This window comes from Catharus ustulatus, chromosome 11 (genome assembly GCF_009819885.2).
Source record: "Catharus ustulatus isolate bCatUst1 chromosome 11, bCatUst1.pri.v2, whole genome shotgun sequence".
Classification (NCBI taxonomy): domain Eukaryota; kingdom Metazoa; phylum Chordata; class Aves; order Passeriformes; family Turdidae; genus Catharus; species Catharus ustulatus.
In genome coordinates, this window is record NC_046231.1 from 5,318,732 (window position 1) to 5,339,681 (window position 20,950).

Here is a 20,950-nt window from a genome sequence, read left to right on the forward strand (position 1 = left end):
TGACTTCTCTCTTGGCACACAAAGCCTGCTGAGGCAGGGATGGGTCAATTGACTTTATTTAGGGATGAGGAGGAAGAGGAGGAAGAGGAGAAGCAGGAAGGGAGGTTCTCCGCCATCACTTACCTTTGGCTCAAGGGAGAAAATGTCATTGCAGAACAGCATGGCATCTTCTCTCACCTTTGCCCTCTCACTCTGGAGGCTGCGGGTGAGAAGAGCAAAGCGTTCTTGGCCAGTGATGTCCACTTCACACTCCTTCAGAAAATCAGACAACTCGTCCTTTTTCTGCTGACACAGCCTGTGATACTGCCTGCAGCCACAGGAGAGACAAACCCAGCAGGTTGTTTAATAAGCCACATATCTGCAGAGAGAAGTGCAAGTGCAGGAGCAGCTCCTCAGCCAAGGGCTGACCCTGAGCCATGGGGCCCAAATGGACCTGAGGATCAATTTTTGCACACTCCACACTTGCAAACTCAGGAGAGGTTTCCAAAGCCAGCAGCTCTCAAAAGGAACCTCGTGGCTCAAAGCCTCCTGCCACAGCTGAGGGAGAACCCACCAGCCACCTCAAGAGGCTTTTCCTGACACACAACTGCTTGGGGGAGGCAGGTAGAGATAGGATGGTTTACTTACCCATGGCCATTCAAAAGCACCAAGATCTCCTGAAGCCGTGGGTTAGTTTTACCTTGGGCAAGGGATGTCACTTAAACGGATCTTTCAAACCCACCTGAGTTTCAGCTGATCCTCCTCTCCCTGAGTACCGACAGCCTTCCACTGGAAGCACGCTGTGATATCACTCAGGTTGTGGATGAGCACGGTTGCGCGGTTTGACAGTGTGATGTACGTCTCCTCAAGTGTCACAGTATTCCTGTCCAGCTTGATGTGCAAATCCACAGCTCTTCCAAGAAGGCTTGTGTGGGTGTCTTCACCTGCAACAAAGCAAAGGGGAGTCTTTGCTCAGCTCACTGACTGATGGAAGCACAAGGGACAGAGCAAACCACAGGTCCCAGAAGAAATTGTCACAGCTTCTAGCTGAATGAGCAGCTCCATGGGTCAGTACATCTATCACAACCTGAGAGCTGCATGTGCACAGCACGAGGATGTCCTGGACAACCTGCCAGCATTTCACCCTCTAGAACAGACCCCAACCAAAGGCTCCCTCATTTCCAGAGCTTTCAAACCTTCATTTTTCCCAACCAACTCGTGGGATTTGTCTGGCCTCAGACTTCAGTACCAAGCTCACCATTCACCAGGTGAGTGTTTCCCAGGCGAGATGTAAACAACACGTATCAGACATGCTCTCTAGAAATGGCATTTCTGTGGAGCCCTACAATGATGTCAAGATGACAAACTACATGACTACAAACTAGATGACTACAAAATGAACACCATGCAAACAATCATCATCATCATCATCTCCCTCTTTAAACCCACGTCCAATCCACATCAACCTTTCTGCTTTAGAAAGGGCTCTGCTCTGAGGGATGCAGAGAGTGCCCTGTGCAGTGCCCAGCTCTCACCTGTGTCGTAGTGCACGACAAGGGACGCGGAGAAGTCACCAGTCCTCAGTGGCAGAAATTCCACTGTCACCTGCATGCTGTCGCCCACGCCCAGAGTTCCCATGGCCGGAATGACAGAGAAAGGGCTGCAAGACAGAGATATCAGAACTCTTTGGGGAGATCTGGGGATGCTATCCCTTTTGCATTCCAGTTCACTTCTGCTTGTGCAAGAAAGGAGCGAAACAACCACCATCTGCAGAAGACGGAACAGACAGGATCAGAAACAGCTACTGACTCTAGTGTGAGGAGATCCAGCCTTCACAAGATCCTGTGGGATAAAATGACCTCATCTCCCCCATACTCTGCCTCCAACTCTCTGCAATGAGGCTCAAGGGTCATTTGCATCTTGTTTACTCTCAGGCATCAGCTCCCCTTATTGACAGAGCTGGGCAAAAGTTATGGCCATGGGGATACCAAGGACCAAGCACTCCTGACATGATTTAGAAACAGAGCTGACGAGTGAGCAAAGCTGGCAATTTTGTGACCAAGACTCTCAGTACACCCTTCACCTGCACTTTTGCTAAATGCTGTGTGCAAGGAGGCTGCAATCTACTTCAAGCCCCATGGTACAGTTAGGTGCTATAGCCAATCTTTCTTTTGTACACTGGGGCCTTCACTGCCATGATTAAATGATTTGATTGTGGGAGAATCAATCTCATTAAATGCTGCCTCTCATCCCAAGGAAGACAGAAAAATTACTGCTAATTGAATTGCCTCATCTGACCACTAACACCTATTGCAGGAAGAACCCCAAATATCCTCTAATCTTAACATGTCTTACTTTTTAGTGATGGTGTAACAGCTGAAGCCCAACAGCTTTAACTGTTTTAATAAATCCAGTCTGTTAGGTTCAAGCAGCCATTACTCCATCTATGCTGAAAAATTCTGTACAGAGCCAGCGGATCACAAGCTCCATCTTTCCCTCTGTCACTGCACCCAGGCTCTATTTCATCTACTTCAATATTGAATTCCTGATGTTCAGAAACTCTTTAAATCCCTCTCAAGCAAGATCCAACATGCTCTGTAGCACTCAGTAGAAAAGCTGGCAAGCACATTACAAAAGGATACCAGACTTTATTGGGTATCTATTTTGATGGTGACAAAACACGGTCTGGAAATCCCCAAGAAAAACTCTGCATGGATTTACAAGTTCCTGCCTACACTTGTGCAAGTTCCTGCGCAGGGAAAAGGAGCAGCCTGTTTGAACAGCATCCAAGGAGCCTGCTTAAAATAATAGCTTGATCAGGCTTTGGTGGAAGCTCCTCTCAGACCCTCCCACTTCAGAGCAGAAAAGTCCTTTTGCCTTTGACCTCTGTTTTGCCAGGGGAAAAAAAAAATTCAAAGTCACTCAGCTGAGCCAGGTTAGACAGCAGGTCTGTGCTGCATTCGTGACCTCAGCTCCTACACCAAGATCACTGGCATCAAGTAACCTTCAACTCACCACCTGCCAACTGAACTGGTTTCCTTGCAGATACCGTGTCAAAAATGCATTGCCCGCTCCAGTGAGCCAACAGGAGAAACAGTTTGACAGGAACAGCACAGGCTGTGTTGTGTCCACAACCCAGTTCACACTGAGCATCTCATGAGAGGACCACGGGCAAGCCACATGCCTATTTGGCTGACAGCGGTGAGGAACCATTTCAGAAGCCGCTTGTGCCCAGGAGGGTGCAAGCTAGCTACTAACATGTTCCAGCAGCCTCCAGGAAATGTGGGACAGAGAAAGCTCAAAGGCTGCATCCTGCATAAAACATGAGAAGCAACAGCAAACCCCACATGTCCTGCCCATTCCCAGCCAGGGCTGCAGAGCAGCAGCTCCAGTGCTCTGGTTCCTTTTGTTGCTCTTTACCAGCTCCGTTACCACCCAAAGGTGTTTTGCACAAGGACAGATGAGCTGCCTCACCTCTGGGTGCTCAGCTGGTAATGAGCTTCCCGGTTACCAGTATTGCGAACCAGCAGTGTCTTCTCGGTGCTGTACTTGACGGGGCACTGCGAGAAGTCCAGCTGGTCAGGGAAATCCAGGAGGGCTCGGGTACCAATGGCCCGAATTGGCACAATGAACTCTTCCATTTCAGTGATGCAGAGGAGCCGGTGGAAATAATCCTGCAGGAAAAGAACCTGTCTCAGCAGAGGGCATTTATCCCCATCTTCAGTATGGGCAAAGAGTATGTCCCAGTTCTAGATCCAGTGCAACTCCACTGAAACCAGCAGAGGTCCTTAAAACCCAGGCCAAACGCCCTGAACCCAGCCTTGCAGGCTCACTTTTCGCTGAAGACTCCAATCTCTTGGGAGCTGCAGACTCACCTTGTTCTGCCCAGGGGTGAAGACGATGCGGACAGTCGTAAAGAGGCCCGGTGGCACCTTGCGGAAAGCATCATTGGGGCCCACCAGCTGGAAATAAAGTGAGCTCTCCAAGGTGACCTTCACCAGATGAGGAACCTGCGGGAAACACATGGAATGATGGTTTTGCCACTTGTGGAGGCAGGTGGACATGGCCACCTGTGCCATCCTTAACCACCCTCCTGCGCTCTCCTCTTCTGGCAGTGTTAAATCTCCATGTGCCAGCACTTACCTTGTCCCTGTTCCTCAGAACCACTGGTACTTCATAGACCTCCCCAGGGGTGTAATTCTGAAACACCACCTCTGGTGGGCAAGGCAGAAGTATGCTCTGCTTTGGGCCAGCTGCTGAGACCTGCAAGAAGAGGCAAGAGAGAGCAGGGAGAGGTTCGGCTGCTGGCAGGAACATTCTGCTCTGATCCCCAGTGAAGTACAGACTCTGGGTGAGTGCATCTGCCCAGGCCACACTGGGGAAACAGTGGCTCTTCCACCTCTGCCCTGGGCTGATCAAACGCTCCTGGACTGCACTGAGCAGGCTCATGCCAAGCTGCTCTTTTGACACCATCCTCAAATATCACATCAAACAGCAAGGGCACGGAAAGGCTACCTCGTGATGGGAGCTCTCATGCTTGTCTTGAGGCTGGCCAATTGGAGGCAGACGCTGGACAATTGGAGGCAGACGCTGGACAATTGGAGGCAGACGCAACTTCTTAGCTCTGGCCAGCCTCTGCTTGGTGGTGAGAGACATCTCCTTCTGGAAGGCAGAGGGGGTCAGCTGAAAGGCAAAACACCAGCAAGAGCCTCAGAAATGCCCTTGTTCACAGAGGCTTTTCTTGGTCACTTGCTACTGATGAATAATTTGTGATCTCATTGTCTAGGACAGTTCTGGAAGGCCAGTGAGTTACCTGCTGAAATACTTAGCATCGGTAAATTAATAACACAGAGTGCAATGCACATACTCCAACCACATGGCTCTGTCCCATTGGCTTCCCCGTGATTTGATGTGACACGTTCGGGGATTTCTGCTCTTTGGGCATTTGTTTCCTCTTTAGTGTCATTGCATGGAGGCAGTGACCTTTTCAGAGAGTGGGAAGGAGCTCTCAGAACTCCCCTAAATCCATCCCTGCACAACACTCAAAACTCACAGCGAGGAGGGAGCACTGCTGGGTGAGTCCAAGAGACACAAGAAAGCAAAGTTGTACCAAGAGTGAGGTGGGCAGGAATGTGTCCAAGGTTTAGTTCTCTCTGTTAATTAGCATTTGTGTTCTCCTCCTTGGCTCACAGACCCCTCCACAGCAGAAACCAAAGGGATCTCCTTGACAGAGCCTCAGCACTGGGGCATCTTCAGTCAAGTGAGCTCCAGCCACCCAGGGGACCTTTACGGCCCTGACTCCACTGCTGTCTGCAGGGCTGGATCTGTGCCCCACACAGGAGATGAGAGACAGCAGCTGGCTTGGAACCTCTTCTAGCTGGGACCAGCCATGTCTCTCAAGGCTTTGGGCAGAGTTGGAGCTTCCCCCGTCTCACATGCCCGAGGGCAGGTTGGTCAGAGCAGCACAGGTGAGTGTCCAGCCTGACAGAAGGAATTACTGTGACAAAGGGAAAGGGAAAGCAGCACGTGCTCAGGGTTTCAGCTTTACATTGGCTGAACCTGGCTTAACTTGGCTCCGGTGGCACAGCCAGGCAAGGTGCTGGACTGTCCCTGAAGCAACACACGGTGTTCCCTACTGCAGCAGGACAGCCCCCACCGACAGGAGCACGGCACAGAGAGGTGGGGAGGGGGTCTGCAACTTGACAGTGCTGCTGGACAACAGGCAGGGCAGGGAGAGGAGGGACATGAGAGGAGTTTCCAGCCTCAACACTGCTCATGCCCAGTCACAGCAGGTACTCACAGTAAGAGGTTTCTCTGCCTCTCTGGCCAGCAGTCGAGTGCGAGGTTCCGCTCCTCTGCCCTGGAATCCAGAGGCCATTCTGGAGAATGTCTTGGCTCACCTGGAAAGAGCAACAATGGAACTCTGAAAGTCCACACTCCCATTCGAGGCAGACCCAAAGGATACATTGCTGTCTCCAGGCTGTGGCATCCTTCAGAAGTGAAGAACATAAGGCCACCCCACCCTGATTCATCATGAGACCATATTTAAGTGGCTGAGTCTAGGTTCAAAGAAGTCAAAGCCCAGGACAAATAGACCCTGAAACATAGCAGCCTTTTGCTTTGGGTGCAGTCCCATGAGCCAGTAAGACTTGTCAGAGCATCGTGGCACTTCTCATCTCCCACCTTTTCCCTCACTTTGGGAATCCCATTTTCTGAAATTATTAACCAAATCTCTGTTAATGTCCAAACTGTCCTTTCTTATGCTTTACAAGATTTTGGTGGGAACAGAAGGAAAGTGAATGCCACACGGCTGCCTACCTGGCTCAAATATCTCAGCTGCTTCAGCTGCTCCTCTGACTTGTGAGGAGGCGGAAGACAGGTAATTACCTTGGACAGGTAATCCCCGCTTTGAGAATTCACTGCTCACTGCTCACTCTAACTGCTGGAAATTAGCCTTCACGTCACCAAATGCTGCTTGAAGGCTGCAGACAACCTGCGAGATCAGAGTCCAGGCAAGGACTGCCAGTGTGAATGTGCTAACATCAATGCAACAGTGACTCATTGTGACCTCATGGTGGTTCCACAGAGATCAATGGACCTGGGAGACCACGGACGGAACCCAGAACGGGGCGGAACCACACCTGTGCGTGCATTTTTTTTGCACTGCAATTGAACTGTATTTGCTTTTGATCTAAAGTTTTTTCCTCTTCATTCTGACGATTTTTTCTTTAGGGTTTGTTGGTTTTTTCCCCCTCCTTTCATTTTTGACAGCCAGTTCAGTGGAACAGAAGTAGCTGCTTCGGGAGCCCTAGTCCATCTCAGTAGGGTTGTCTTGTGGTTTTGAGGTCTGAGTTTAAGAACTTCTTGCTCAGTGACTGATTCTACTTAGTTTAAAGTTACATCAGTTGAGAGATGAAAATAGGGCTTTTTGTTTGCTTGTTTGGCTTGATTTTCTGAATGCTTGAAGGACTAGAACTCAAGATACCTCATTTTGTTACAAAACAGTTTCTTAATTGTGTAGAACAGATCAAAGGAGAGACTGTGTAACTTGATGGACCAGCAAGAGGTGTACCTCTCTGTTGATATGCTGGATGAGAGTTGGAGCAAAAACAATCTCATACAGTTCAGATTTGTCCTACACATGCTTCCAAGTTTTGAAGATGGGTCAGATGTGCACCTTTCAATTTATGTGACTTGTGGTGTTTCTGGGAATTTCTCATTCTGGTGGCTTTCTAGGCTTTTGATGAGTCCTTCCTAGCAGTGGTGAATCTCCAGTTCTCTTCCATACAGCAGGCCAGTACTGACCAGTTCCCCAAGTGGCTTGGAAACTACGATGTTATGCACATGTCAAGCTAGGTATGTTCTTCAGGAGTCCAGGTCTAGGTCAAAGATGGAAGCATCTGTGTTACCCAGACTCAGGGCTGAGAATGAGGTGCCTCCCTATGAAATTGGCAACAGCATCTAAGAGAAGTCAGTCTAAGTGAGAGAGAGCTGCTCTTTAGAAGCTTCTAACTGAAAGGGTCAAACTTAAAAGTGCTCCTCTCCCTTCATGTGTGGCTGAGAGCAGCTCTGAGGCCAAGGACTTGGGATTACTGACCAGAAGCTACTTTCTGAGCTCTAGTGGGTAAAGCACTGTGGTTGTAATGGTGCTTTGGGTACTGTGCTGACCTGCCGCCTTTCAGACGGAGCAGTCCAATGGTCTAGAAACAAGTGAGAGAGTCTGAGAGCTCAGAGCACGGTAGCGAAGAAGAGCTGACTTCTTGCCTCCTATTTGGAACAAGTTTGGGCCAGGGTGAGAAGGGTATTTTTAAGCGTGTGAAAAGAGAAGCAGTTCTACTGTCAGGTCTCCTTTTCTCTGGGATGTACTAACCTTAGAGTTCCTGATCAGATTGAAGTGCTTCATCGTAATTTGTACTAGTAGACCTGTAGTTTGGAATCTGATATTGTAGCAGAAAAATACATTTTTTTTACCTCCCTAAGGAGGAATTGCAATGTGTGGTTTTTTAATTCCATATGGTGCTGGAGATGCATTTGATAAGATCTGCTGTCTATTGTATTTTAGGTGTCTGTTAAGGGTCTTTGTATTTTAAGATGCACTGGCTATGTTCACGATGGTACCTGCTCTTCCTGTGGGTCTAGTCACTTCATTGTTTCTAAATTCCATTCAGGGTAGGGAGTTTAATTTCTAGGGGGCTCCATATGTTTAGTTCTGGCTATGTGGGTAAAGATTTCTTCTTTAGTTCTTTGGACAGCTACATTTATGGACGCTTAAGCTAACAGGTGCTAGCTTTAAAGATTAGAAACCTGCTGACAGGATGGTTTCTACGCTGGATGCCGAACTTTCAAGATGCTTTTCATTGTCTGTCAGACAGTCTTTTTCCTCCAAAGTATTTGCTGAAGGAGCTTGCTGGAAAATGGGAAAAGGAATTATTTTTAGGCATTTTATTTTCCTTTTGGTCATCAGGCAAAACAGGATCACCATGCTTTTTTTTCTGTATAATCTTCATGCAGGGAATGATTAATTTGTGTCATGGTCCATTTCTGTGAAGGAGAAAGTAGGACATAGCAATAAAGCACTGCAATTTTTTCCTTGCCTTTTGAGTATTCCTGAGCAAAAAGAATGGAAGTTTAGTTTAGGATAAAGTGCGTAAGAAAAATATGTTCCTATCGTTTCCTATCACCCTTTAGAGGCACACCATATGTGTTCTATACTAGGCTGATTTTGTCATTTCCCATAGAAAGATTGAGGAACATTTCAAGGAAGAACATGCTTACAAGGAAATAAAACGGTCTTGTCAAGACCTGGATTACTCACCCATAGGACAAAAAGTGAGCCACCTGAACTGACAAGTCAGAATAATAGCACGAATAACTGTAGTGCTATGCTGTTGAATAGCAAACGAGGGCATCGAGACAGGAATGAACAGGACAGCCTTGTTCTGATGTACCTCTACCTTTTGACAGGCAATGAGATAACAGGGATCACAAAATATTACGTAGCCCTCAGGAAGAGGTTTTACTAGATTTTTCTCAAGAATTAAATTGTTGTAACTCACTCTGACAGCTACTCTAGGGCTGAATCCTGAAAGGTCCAGTGTATCTGAGCATGCCAGCAATAGTTATCTAGAATTGCAAAAGATCAGCAGCACTGCAATTCACAGGACTTGTGCTAGCCTTCCCCATGCATCTGACTGCAGTTCATACCATTTGTAGCTCATTCAGGTAAGTATGAAAAGCAAAGTAGATGGAAAATATTTGGTATTTGAACTCCAGGATAAACATTCTACAGAGCTCATACATGGTTGAATTAGGGAGTGAGTTTTCTATGAGTAAATTATGACTACAGGTGATGTCAGGAAGAGGCTGTAGTTCTACATCTGTGGTGATCTCAACTGGATGCCAGTACACGCAACCATTTTGTCTTCTGTGTGTCTGGATTGCTTTCCCACTCAGAATGGTGTTTTTGAAGGGACACTCAGTGCTCTGTCATCCTCCCAAACATCAACAAGAACTGCTGTCCAGACCACAGGCGCTCTGCAGAGTTCCTAAGTCTGCGGAGCACGGGTAGTCCAAACTGAGTAGAACATACAGTCCTAATTAGAAGCATGTCATTTGCTCAGGTAGCAGTACCAGCAGCTCTGAATGATTAATTTGGAATACATCAACTGCTTGGCCTTAAGAAACTAGACACAGTAAAAAAAAAAATATATATATATATATATATATATATATAGGAATTCTGACAATTTTCAAGACAGCAATTCTGTGGAACTATTGCTTGTTCTTCAGTGCAAATATTCTTCTGCAGATTATTTGCAACCATGATGTAAGAGGTTTTGTTGAAGAGAATAGTCTAGAGTGAAGGTCTGTATATATACCCCTCCCTGTCCCTACAATTCTTCCTCGGGAGGTTCATTATCTTTGAATCCTTAGCCATATATCTTCCCTCATAGCATTCCATGCTATGGAATTTTTCATTTTTGAGAAAGGGGTAATTTTAATCACATCTAGTTCTAAATCATGGGAAGCTGTAATTCCATTTTTGAAATGGAATTATTTCAATTAAATCATCAGCATTGTGGTTGAGTTTTCAGATAAAATTGCAGGTTAGCAATTTCCCCAGCCTGGGTCTCCCCCTGTCAGCCAAGCAAGGTAAGGAGGGAGAGGTGGGAGGAGACCTTGTTGCTATCTGGTTGTTGCTTGGGGTGACAGCAGGTAAAGAAGCAGGAAGGGCCTTTGCAGGGGTTTTACAGAGATGTTTATTTCAGCCACCGCATGAACAGCCACCACATGTTCAGAGAACAAATGCAAAAGGCCTTGAGAGGGTCCAGCTTCAGTACATGGGATAAGCAGGGCAGGAAAGAAGCATCAGAGACCAATTACCAGGGAACATGGGGGTGTCACAGAAGTGGGGTTAGGGCATAGGGCCAACAGGGAAACAGGGTGGGAGTGACCAGACTGAGGGACAGGGAGAGGGGCACAGGGCTGACCCAAGGAACAGAACAGGAGTTGCTTTGGCAGGACAGAACAGGATTCGTTTTCAAGAGGAGGCAGCTGAGGGAGACCTCTCATTTGCCCTAACTAGGGATGCCTTTCTGGGTCTCCACAAGGAGAAGCTCAGCAAAGCACCCAATCATCACTAACAAAAATTGCCTGCAATGATTAGGAAAGAGACAGCACCAGTTACCCTTAGACTTTACCAGCACACAGATGCACACATCATCCAGGGGAAGCTGTCACAGCCAAGGACTGGAGAGCCACTCCCGGACACTGAGAGTTCCTGCAGGTGCACCCACCTTTGCAGGCAACGAGGCTCCAACCTCGCTGTGAGAAGGCCCAGCTTTTATACTGTTAAACAAAGAAGCTGATGTCACTTCCAGTGTGGGAACACCTGATTTCATTCTCGATTTGGTTTCTCCCAAAGCCTGGCCAGGGCTCACAGAGGAACCAAGGGAAGTGACTTTGACCATCCAGGCCCAAACAAAGCCCAGCGTGGCCTTGTCTGAGTTCTAAATACAGAAAATAAATCCATGTTTCACCAATGCACACATACAGAGATCATCTTGCTAACAAAGCTTCTTTAATGAGCAGATACAAATATAACATTTGGTGGGAAGGTTAATCTAGAGGTCAGCTTTGGCTCAGGGCTGCTGTTCATGCCTCACTCAGGGCCTGCTGTTCAGGCCTCAGTACTGCAATCAGTGCTTTGACCTAGAGATGAACTACAACCCTCATAAAAACTCTTTCCATAATAGAACCTCAGATTTAGGTATTAGGCATAAAGGCATTGCCTCCTGTTCTTCAATTAAGTGTTGTTCAAATGCATTACTCAGAGCTATAATTCTCCTCCTTTTAAAACGTGCCTAATTAGTTGCCATTCTCTAGGTTCTTTGTCGAATCCCATTTTTTCTTGAGACTGTGTTTCTTTTTAGAAAAGTCTCAATACTCTATTTCCCATCACAGAGTGTCACAACAACTCTAACATGGAATGGAACACACAGAACGCTCACACTGCAATGATGACAGTGACTGCCCCAAATTCATTTCGCAGCAGGCTCCAATTTGGAAGCCAATCCCACCATGAAGAATTTTCTTCTTTCTCCCACTTTTCTACTGCTCTTTCTGTCAAGGCGATTCCTGATTGTTGGACTTCAAACACAGCACTGACAGACATTCCTGCAACATTCCTGTCCTAGAACAGCACAGGTTCCTCCCTGGCCAGCAAGCAGATAATCCAAGGTGATGTGGTTCTGTAGAGCTCCAATTTGTATTTGTTGGAGCTCAGAGGATGTGCTGTTGGATAGTTTAACAGCATCACTTTTTACTTCTTCTAGTAATTGATTTAGCTCATTAATGTAAACTCCACAGGACGAGGCAGCGCACGTGGGGCACAGGGTGATACAGAATCTTTGGCTATCTGAAATCAAAGGCACCCCTTGGGTGGAAAATGTTCTGTCCCCTGTGCTTTGGGCCAGAGGAGTTTCACAGTGGCCCTGCAGCTGGGAGTGCTGTAACACTGACCCTGAGCAGCTCCAGCACCCCGAGTTCTATTGACATTGGGAGTGATGGTAAAGCACAGAAATCATTTCACATTGTGGTGTCTAACTGTAACAGGATTTGGTTTCTCCTGAAGGGAAATCTTAGTAAATCCTCTAAAACTGGTAATTGTATTCCTTTGTTCCACAGCACAGCTTTCTGTAACTGTCCCTGCACTGGCCCTGAGTCAGAGCCCATTGACAGAGCTCTGGCCACCCCACAGGGTGGGCCCTCCAAGGGAACCCCATTCCTTCCAACATCAGTTGGGAACATTTCCAGCCATTAGTTACACTGAGTATTTTGGTTACTTTGATCTTTAAATTTCCATAAGAATTTCATTACTAATTCCTTGGTGAAACTCTAGAGGTGTTTCTGGCAAAGATTCTGGCTGACTCTCAAGATACAATTTACAGACATGAGCAGTACTTTAGCAACAAGATTATTCATTCTTCATCCTCAGTCTCATCCGGGTTAGGAATGATTGTCCATTGTTAGGAACAACATTCCATTGTCCATGGAGCTGGCACCTTTTTAATTCCCGGATAATGCCCCCAAGGTCCTTTGCTGTTCAGCTTTACCGCGCAGCCTGTGGGTAACAAGGCTTGGTGGGGTCCTTTCCCCTCCAGCTGGAGAGGTGCCGAGTCCCAGTCCCTGAGGCTCCTGGTTGGAATTCCTGTGGAAGTCCCTCAGTGTCACATCAGCCTGCACATGGAGTCCTGTGGATCAGAGCATTTTCCAAAGGGGCCCTTGGGGCAAACAGGTAGATTTGGTCAGGCAGGATCTGTACAACAGTATCCCATAACATCCACTTCTTCTGGCACAGAGCACTTGGCTGCAGGGACATATTCCCATCGTTCCTGCTCAGGTCTCAGGATTCAAACAGTGTTGTCTTTCCCCAGAGCTGTTCCTTCACCTGGCTCGGGAGGGCCACTGGGCCTCGGGACCCACACTTTGGCTCCATTATTAGGACTGCTGGATCCAAACCCTCTCTCTACAAACAGAGGTGATTTGATGTGGATCTCCTTCTTTCACAATTGTAAAAACTGCAGGAGCCACCCTGCCATGGGGTTGAATAATCCAATCTTGTTTGCTATTACTTAACAGAATTACTTTAATTTCTCCTTGATAATCTGCACCAGTTACTCCTCCCATGACACGAACACTTTGTAAGGCCAAGCTCCAGCGAGCAGTTATCAAACCAAAGTGTCCTGGAGGAATCTGAATTCCTTTTCCTGTACTGATAACTCTCATTTGCTTCTGATTTATCCTAGTTAATTCCAATGCATGAAGGCCCAGCCCTGCAGCCTCTGGGATGGTCCTGTCAGGGGCCATCACACCCAGAACAATTGCCCAGGCAGTCTGTCTCACTGGCCATGGTTGTATTTGCAAATTGGGTGCAGCCATGCACATCTAGGGGGTCTCCATTTCCCAGTGGGCCCATTGTTAAGGGTATGGAGCACATCTGAGAGATGAGTTCTCCATCGGGACAGGTTCCCAATCTCCCCATTTCTTCACCTACTCTTTTAACAGTCCCTTCACCAGTTCAACCAATCCTGCAGCTTGTGGATAGTCTGGTATATGAAAAACCCTTAAGTCTTATTCACTGTATTTTTCACAGTAACACACAAAGCATTCCACATCACAGTACCAGCAAACCTCATAAAAATAGCCAATTTCATCCTTCCCTCCTTTATTCCTTGTATACAACTTGCAAAGTTTACCACTGACATTTGGTCTTGGCCAGTCCTTTTCTATAGGGTATTTAGTGCCACAGTGAGCAGCCAAAGCTGACATATTAGCATTGTCAGCATTATTTCACATTAACAAGTTTTAATTAGATCTGAAAATAAGATCATGATATATTTTTACATAACTATTATTATGAATAATAATATTTTGTTTCACTTGCACAAACGAACCTGAGCTCAAGATTTAAACCTTCCTCTGTCACTCCATGTGGGAGTGTTCCAAAACCAATTCTTCCTTCTGGTGCTGCTGTTTCCAATGTGCTGTTAACAAAATCCATGCCTGTCTTCAGAAACCCACAAGTGCTTTTCCTTTTCTGAGATGCAACTTTTGGATGCTTTGACAGTGCTGAATAAACAAACTGACAGCACTTTTAGTGTGGGAACATTTTGTTTTACTCTCCTCTTGGGTCCCTCCCAAAGCCTGGCCAGGGCTCAAGGAGGAACCAAGGGAGCTATGACCATACAGCCCCAAACAAGGCCAGATGTCAGATTTTGTGGCCTTGTCCAGTTTCTAAATACAGAAAGGTCAACACACGTTTTACTAAGGAGTGGATACATCTATCACAATGCTAATGGTCATGCATATTTCAGAAATGAGGGGATACAAAGATAACCTTTGGTTGGAAGGTTCATCGAGCGGTACCCTTTGGCTCAGGGCCTGTTGTTCAGGCCTCAGTCAGGCCTTGGCACTTCAGGGACGTGGTTTAGTGCTGGACTGGATGAGCTCACAGGTCTTTTCCAACAGAAAGGATTCTATAATTGCACGATTCTATCTGCTGCATTCAGCTAGGTCCATGTTGGCAGCATTACTTTGCTCCAAAAGTTCCCTCTTGGTCAGCTCTTGTGGCCTAAAGCTTCAGCTCCTTTAGCTCCTGGTGCTAAGCTGCTCATACTGAACTGGATGACTCGGAGAGAAGAATACAGTTCATCCAATTCCTTCTGGGACACTGAGAGGTGAGGGTGTGAAAACAGGAGCTTGGTTAGTGCGGCCGCCTCTCTGCCCTTCATGCCTTTTGGCACTTTGAACCAGCCAAGAGCCTTCTCCAAGGGTGCAGTGAAGCAGCTGTTCCTGCTCCCAGCTCTGGCTCTTCCCAGCCTCTGACCTTAACTGGTTTTGTCCCTCTTGCTGTGCCCTCTCTTCCCCCTGTGCTCGGTGGCTGCTGTCCAGGACTGCGGAAGTGGCACAGATCAAGGGCTCCATCCCCTCCTTTCTCTGCCCTTGGAGCTGCCTGCTCACAGCAGCCTTTTCCATCTGGAAGCTCCACATGGACAGGGAGTCCCCACCTCTGTTCCCTGCACAAGCTCCAGGAGCCAAGAGCTGCCATCTCAAGCCCCTGCTGGCACTGGGGGCTCCCAGGTGCCCCAGGCTGCTGCACACGGGAGGGAAGAGTGCCAGGGGCTGTGCTGAAAGTCAGGTCCATGTGCTGCTGCTGCTGCTGCTGCTGCTGCTGCTGCTGCTGCTGGTGTGGGGGTCATTTGTGCAGCCCTGCCCCAGAGGCAGGGATCAGATCCACAATTTGGCTGTTGCTGTCAGTGCCAGCAGAAGCGGTGGCTGGAGCAGCGGGTGCTGACAGTGCCCCAAGCCCCAGGGCTGGAGGGGTCCTGGGCGGGGTGCTGGGAGGGAGCTGCCCCTTGTTCTCCCTCTGCCCCATGCAGAGCTGGGCTGGGCACAAGTGGGGCAGCACAGCAAACAGGGAGCCTGCGAGTCTCTTCCAGCCCTGTCTGCTCAGAGTTTGGGCCTTGGAGCTTCAGGTGGACAAAGGCAGCTGCTCCTGGTCCCTCTGTGTGCCCCCGTGTTCAGCAGGCTGCTCCATCAGTCGGTGCCCAGCAATGGGGAAATGCCTCAGCCCTGCAGGGCCAGGAGCTGCCGTGCTCTGCCTGAGCAGCTCAGCATGTGGGAAGGAGCTGCTCCACATGGGAACCAGGAGCAGAGAGGACACTCCTATTTTATGGCATGTTTTCTGTTTAAAGGAAAAGAGAAAGGAAAAAGTAAAGGGAAAAAAAAACTCTATAAAATGTGAAAGATGAAAATAAAACCCAAGTATGCAGTAAAAAATCTTCTGTAACTTTAAATTAAGTAGTAACTGAAACAGAAAACTCAGTTATTTACTTTGTAAACAAGCTGATGGCATTGATCCATCTTACTAGCCTCAGTAACCTTTTTAAAAAAATTATGGGGTTTGTTTCCAATATTGTTATTTTAAATTGTGGTGAAATTGGTGTGAAGCAAGCAGAAATTGCTTTGTGCCCTGCCAGATACTGGCAGGACTGGCAATCTGAAATCTGTCACTGCCCAAATCCTTTAGAAGATGCCCTTCTTTCTCACCCTGTGAATGAGCTGCACATTCCCTTTGAAACTGTCAGGGGCTTGTTAAAGATGGAAAGTCCCACTTACAGCTTTTTGCTTGGTTTGGAAGTGCAGAAGGGCAATTCTCCATCCATCAGCTGCAGACTGCACTGTCTTAGGAACACGGCCCGCTCACCAGGTTTTGCCCACTCGTGGCACTTCTAGAGAGGAAGAAAGTGAATTGCACAATTCCAACCCAAAAGGAATGAAGAGTGAGACAGACTAAACATCTTGTGGAGACCCAGGTGTTCAGCTGGGACTGTGGACAGTTTGGGTTCTTGCCAACTGGATGTGCGTCCCTAACTGCAATCTCTTGGCCTGCAGGAGAGTCTCACTCACCTGCAAAAGCAGAAAGCTCAGGCGGTGTGCTCGGAACAGGCTCCTCTGATGCAAAGCTGCCAGAGCCATGTGAGGGCAGGGCTGGCTCAGCCTTGCCCAGGGCTGAGCTCAGCAGAGCCCTGGCAGAGCCCAGAGCTGCCTCAGCATCCACAGAGCCCGGCTGCAAGGAGAGAAACCAGAACCCGCCCGTCAGCTGAAGGCTCCTGTCCCCTTTGTCCCACCTGTCTGAAGTGCCCAGGCCATGCTGGCTGTGCCCAGAGCTGGGCACAAACTTCCCAGTCACTGCTGCCTCTGGGAGCAGAGCAGGGGGACAGGACATGTGCCCAGCCTGCAGCCAGCCATGGCAGATCCAGCCCCTCAGCAGCTGCCCAGAGCCAAAAAGCAGCTTGGCAGCCCACTGAAGAATTCATGGCATCCACCCCAGCAAAGGGGAGAACCTTTGGTGCCCAGCCAGGCTGTTCCATGCCCAGATGTGGGAGCAACCCCTGACTGTGGACTCACTTGCAAACGTGAGTGCAGAACGTGTCTGTGAAGAAGGTGCCACAATCAAAGTCGATCATCTTCAGCTGGCCAGGTCGAGGACGAGATTGTTGTCCTTGAGGTTGTCCTTGGTGTCTCCAGCAGCAGCCCCACCTGGTACAGCTTCTCCAGGGGCTCCTTCTCCTTCCCTGGGGGCCAGACCAGGCTGTCAGTGCTCTGTCCAGGGCCTCAGCCATCAGTGAACCATACAAGCAAAACCAGGTGGGATGGTGGCCACCAGCACTTGCCACACCAGGTCTCCAGCTCAGCTCCAGCCCAAGAGCTCTGTGTTCCCTTCTGATGATTCCTGTTCAGAGCTACAGGCAGGCTGGTTTGCTTTGCCACTGATTGCCAAGAGATGTGTGGAGTTGTTACCTGCCACGCCTCTGGATCCAACTGCGCATGTGGATCTCTCCCATCTCCTAGGGCAGATGAACACCCTGCAGCCAAGGATGGTGGAAAAGGTCTTCTAAGGATGGCCTGTCCAAGGGTTGCATGGACAAACACCTCTTAATAATATCTTGGCACTCTGAAGAGAGAAACCAGAAATCACCAGTCAGTTGGAGAAGTTGCCCCCTCTCCTTCCCGTGCCCAGGCCATGCTGGGAGCACCCAGAGCTGTGCCTAAACTTCCCCATGGATTCTCTGTTTAGAGGAGAGCAGGCCAGCAGGACATATGCCACCCCCTCAGCAGCTGCCAGAGCAGAGCAGGATGCTGCTCTCTCCCAGCACTGGTATTCCCCCCATGCCCCCAGATGAGGATCCACCTTGAGAGAGCCGCCGTGGGAACAAGATCCGTCCCCAGATGATCTCCTGGCCCCTCCTGAAAGGGTGCTTCCCCATGACCAGGTGGTACAGCAGGAGGCCCAGGGACCAGATCGTTGCTGCCTCGCTGTGGTAGTACTGGTGGTAGATCCACTCTGGTGGGCTGTAGGACAGGGTTCCTATGGAACACCGACAGAGTTCATCAGGGAGATGCTGCTGCTCCCAGAGCCTGGCCCCAGCGTTCCTGGGCATGTGGGGCCTGCCCCAGTGGCAGGTGGTGTCCTCTCACCAGCACCTGGGACTTGTGTTCAAACTCGGGGTTGGAAAAGAAGCCACTGGTGCTGTAAGAGGGCAGCAAAAGCCCCAAGAAGGCCCAACCATGATACGCAAAAGAAAAACCCACCCAGTGGTGGAGAAAACCCACTCTGCTTCCCGCCTGCATGGCCCTCCAAAAATGTTAATAAGCCAAAGCAAACAAGGGGAGCAGAGCAGCTCAAGCTCTTCCTTGCCTGCACACCAAACCAGCCAGGGCATGGGGTCAGACCCTCCCCACTCTCTGCTACCCCCATGGGGGTTTTTGTTGGCCTGGCTGCCCCAGCTCCAGCTCCAGCCCCAGCCCAGGACAGAAGGCTGTCAGCAGGGCTGGGAGCTGACCCTCCTCATGCCCCCATTCAAATCAGCTTGGCTCAAGCATTAATCCCATCCCAGCTGCAATAGGGGGAAGCCCTGGTGCTACACCCAGGCTTGGGCCATGAGATGCCCAGGAGCATCCTCTGGGAAGGCTCACCTGCAAACTGGGTGTAGGCTGTGTCTTGGAGGAAGGCGCCACAGCCAAAGTCAATCAGTTTTAGCTGCCCGGTGACCAGGTCAACCAGGATGTTCTCAGGCTTGATGTCCCTGTGCAGGACCCCGCAGCTGGTGCAGTGCCGCACGGCCTCCAGCACCTGGCGGAATAGCCCCCGCGCCTCCTCCTCCGGCAGGGACCTCCGCTCCGCCAGCACACCCGAGAGGTCCTGGCATCGCTCCGGACGCTCCAGCACCAACAAGAAGCTGTTGGGCAGCTCAACCCACTCCAGAAGCTGAATGACACCAGCACACCCAGTGGACACCTTGTCCAGCAGCACGATCTCCAGGGGCGCACGGGCGCCGTTGGGCTGCGCGAGGAGCACGATGCGGTCAGTGGGGCTGGGGCTGTGCCAGGGCTCTGGGACCCCTCAGCCAGCCCGGGATGCTCGGCACCCCCCGCTCACCCCACGCCCGCTCCCCCTGCAGGGCTCCGTGCGCCTCCCACCCTGCCACGCCCCAGCTCCTCGCTGCCCAGCACGCCCCAGCTTTTGCCGCTGGTCCCGCTCACTCACCAGCTCGCCCCAGAGTCGGATGCGATCCCGAGGCACGCATTTGATGGCCACCTGCGAGCAAGGGGCAGCAGCGGCTGAGCTTGCAGCCCGCCCCGCTGCGCCCCGGCCTCCTCCCCTGCCTCCTGTTCCTCCTTCTCCTGTTCCTCCTCCTCCTCTACCTCCTCCTCCGCCGCCCGCCGCCGGCCCTGCCACTCACCGGGGCGCCATCCGCGAGGCGCGTCCCCGAGAAGACGCTGCCGAAACCGCCGCTGCCCAGCAGCGAACCCAGGCGGTACCGCTCCTGCAAGGCATCCTGCGCCGTCCCTGCGGGCGACACGCGGCCGTCAGCGCTCGGCCCGGGGCCAGACACGGCTCCCGAGCGCTCCCCGAGCGCCCCGGGCCGGGCATCCCCACCGGCCCCGGGGCCCGGTGGCTCGGGGCCAGCGGCCGCGCTGCCGAGCGGCGGAGCTCGGGCCGAGGAAGCTGAAGCAGAGGCGGCAGGAGCGGCCGCCCCGCGTGTGTCCTCCGCGGGACCCGGGAGGCGCCGGGGCCGCCGAGGGGGCCGGGATCGAGGCCGGGGCCGGGACTGGACCTCGCGTCGGGGTCGGGGCCGGGGCCGGGCTCGGGCCAGGCGGAGCCAAAGGGCGGCGATGCCGCCCCAGCCCCAGGCACTGATGCCCGCCCAGCAGCGCCACCGCCAGCACTGCCAGAGCCGGGCGGAGGCGAGAACGCGGCGGGACGCCTGGGGACGGAGACGGGACATCCCTGCCCGGGGCCGGGGCCGGGGCCGGGGTCGGGACATGGCCGGGCCCGGCATGGGGAGAGGGAGGGCCCGGGCCAGGGACACCGAGAAGGGAGGGGGAGACCGGGAAAGGGATAGTGGGAGAGGCTGCGGGACACCGAGACAGAGTGTGCCACAGCGGGAGAACGAGTGGAGGAGCAAGAGAAGGGACACAGAGGGTCAGTGCAATCGCTGCTCTTCTGCTGCTGCCGCTGCCGCTGCTGCTGCCGAAGCGCCGGGAGCGTTTGTCCGCGTGTCCGTGTGTCTGTTCCCCGTATGTCGGTTCCCCGTTCCGCCCCGCGCGCCCCACGGCCGAGCCCCGTGCGCCCCCGGGCAGGCACGGGCCGCTCCGCTCCGGGGCCGAACCGGAGTCACGGAACATCTCTTCCTCCCGCTCCCACGCCAAAACCACCGTCTTGTTTAGCTGCTTCTTCACTAGATTGGAACTTTTATTTCCGGCAGGCTTGCAACTTGCCCCTCGTGCTCGCATGCCCCGGGCCCCCTCCCGCCCGCTCGCCCCGCGCTGCTGTCTGTTCCTCACGAGCAAGCAAAGCGCTGTCCGCACTTTCCCCTGGAGCACAGTAAGGTGCCGAAGGAGGAGCCTACCAGCGCCGGGCAGAGCTAGGCCCATCGGAGGGCCGAGCAAGACGTGATGAGCGAGAAATGCAGCCCCTGCTGGGCACGCTGCTGGCCGGCGGCCGCTCGGGGTTGGCAGCGGCAGCGGGGGATCCGCGCACGGTGCGCTGCCCTCGTCCCCAGGGCTGTTCCTGTTTTCTTGTCCAGTTCCAGGGGAAAATCGGAGAGTGCCGATAGGAGAATTAAAATAAAAGAATGAAACTACTATTTTTGCCGAGTTTGGATGCCAGTCCAATGCAGCCGCTCAGCTCTCAGCTGCCTGCCTCCTCCCTGCCAATCCAGCCCTTTCAGCCCAGAGGAAAGGCTCTCTCTGCAAAGAATCTGCTGGCTGCTTTATTTGTCCTGCTATTTATCAATACAGCTAGAAAAGCAACCTAGTTTTGATCCTGAGTCTGTCAAAACACGTGAACTCTGCCATGTTAAGCCAAGACACGGCTTGACCCCTGCACAATGTCCTAGGAATC

The 20,950-nt window shown here is 51.1% G+C and overlaps 2 protein-coding genes across 6 annotated transcripts in view; both read right to left on the reverse strand.

The window, feature by feature from the left end:
• LOC117001313 (hydrocephalus-inducing protein homolog) overlaps positions 1-9,604 on the reverse strand; it is a 28,094-nt gene extending 18,490 nt beyond the window's left edge. For 3 of the 5 annotated variants that reach the window (XM_033069546.1, XM_033069548.1, XM_033069543.1), the window contains exons 1-8: positions 5,780-9,604; positions 4,495-4,662; positions 4,123-4,242; positions 3,855-3,989; positions 3,454-3,653; positions 1,515-1,639; positions 722-923; positions 124-307 (exon numbers count right to left, since the gene is read on the reverse strand). In XM_033069546.1, coding sequence (XP_032925437.1) covers positions 124-307; positions 722-923; positions 1,515-1,639; positions 3,454-3,653; positions 3,855-3,989; positions 4,123-4,242; positions 4,495-4,662; positions 5,780-5,857 — 1,212 coding nt within the window. In that variant the 5' untranslated portion in view covers positions 5,858-9,604. Of the gene's footprint in view, positions 1-123; positions 308-721; positions 924-1,514; positions 1,640-3,453; positions 3,654-3,854; positions 3,990-4,122; positions 4,663-5,779 lie in introns of those variants that run through there. The other 2 variants (XM_033069544.1, XM_033069545.1) reach the window with 2 other exon arrangements.
• A 6,081-nt stretch (positions 9,605-15,685) lies between these two features.
• Positions 15,686-20,340, reverse strand: LOC117001528 (serine/threonine-protein kinase pim-2-like). The gene is made up of 10 exons (XM_033069944.1): positions 20,038-20,340; positions 19,287-19,958; positions 19,091-19,141; positions 18,520-18,886; positions 17,735-17,911; positions 17,344-17,497; positions 16,951-17,117; positions 16,450-16,609; positions 16,159-16,271; positions 15,686-15,724 (listed from the first exon to the last, which is right to left on the reverse strand). The coding sequence occupies exons 1-6, from the start codon at positions 20,338-20,340 to the stop codon at positions 17,391-17,393; spliced, it is 1,677 nt and encodes a 558-aa protein (XP_032925835.1). The 3' UTR covers positions 15,686-15,724; positions 16,159-16,271; positions 16,450-16,609; positions 16,951-17,117; positions 17,344-17,390.
• Positions 20,341-20,950: the final 610 nt, after the last annotated feature.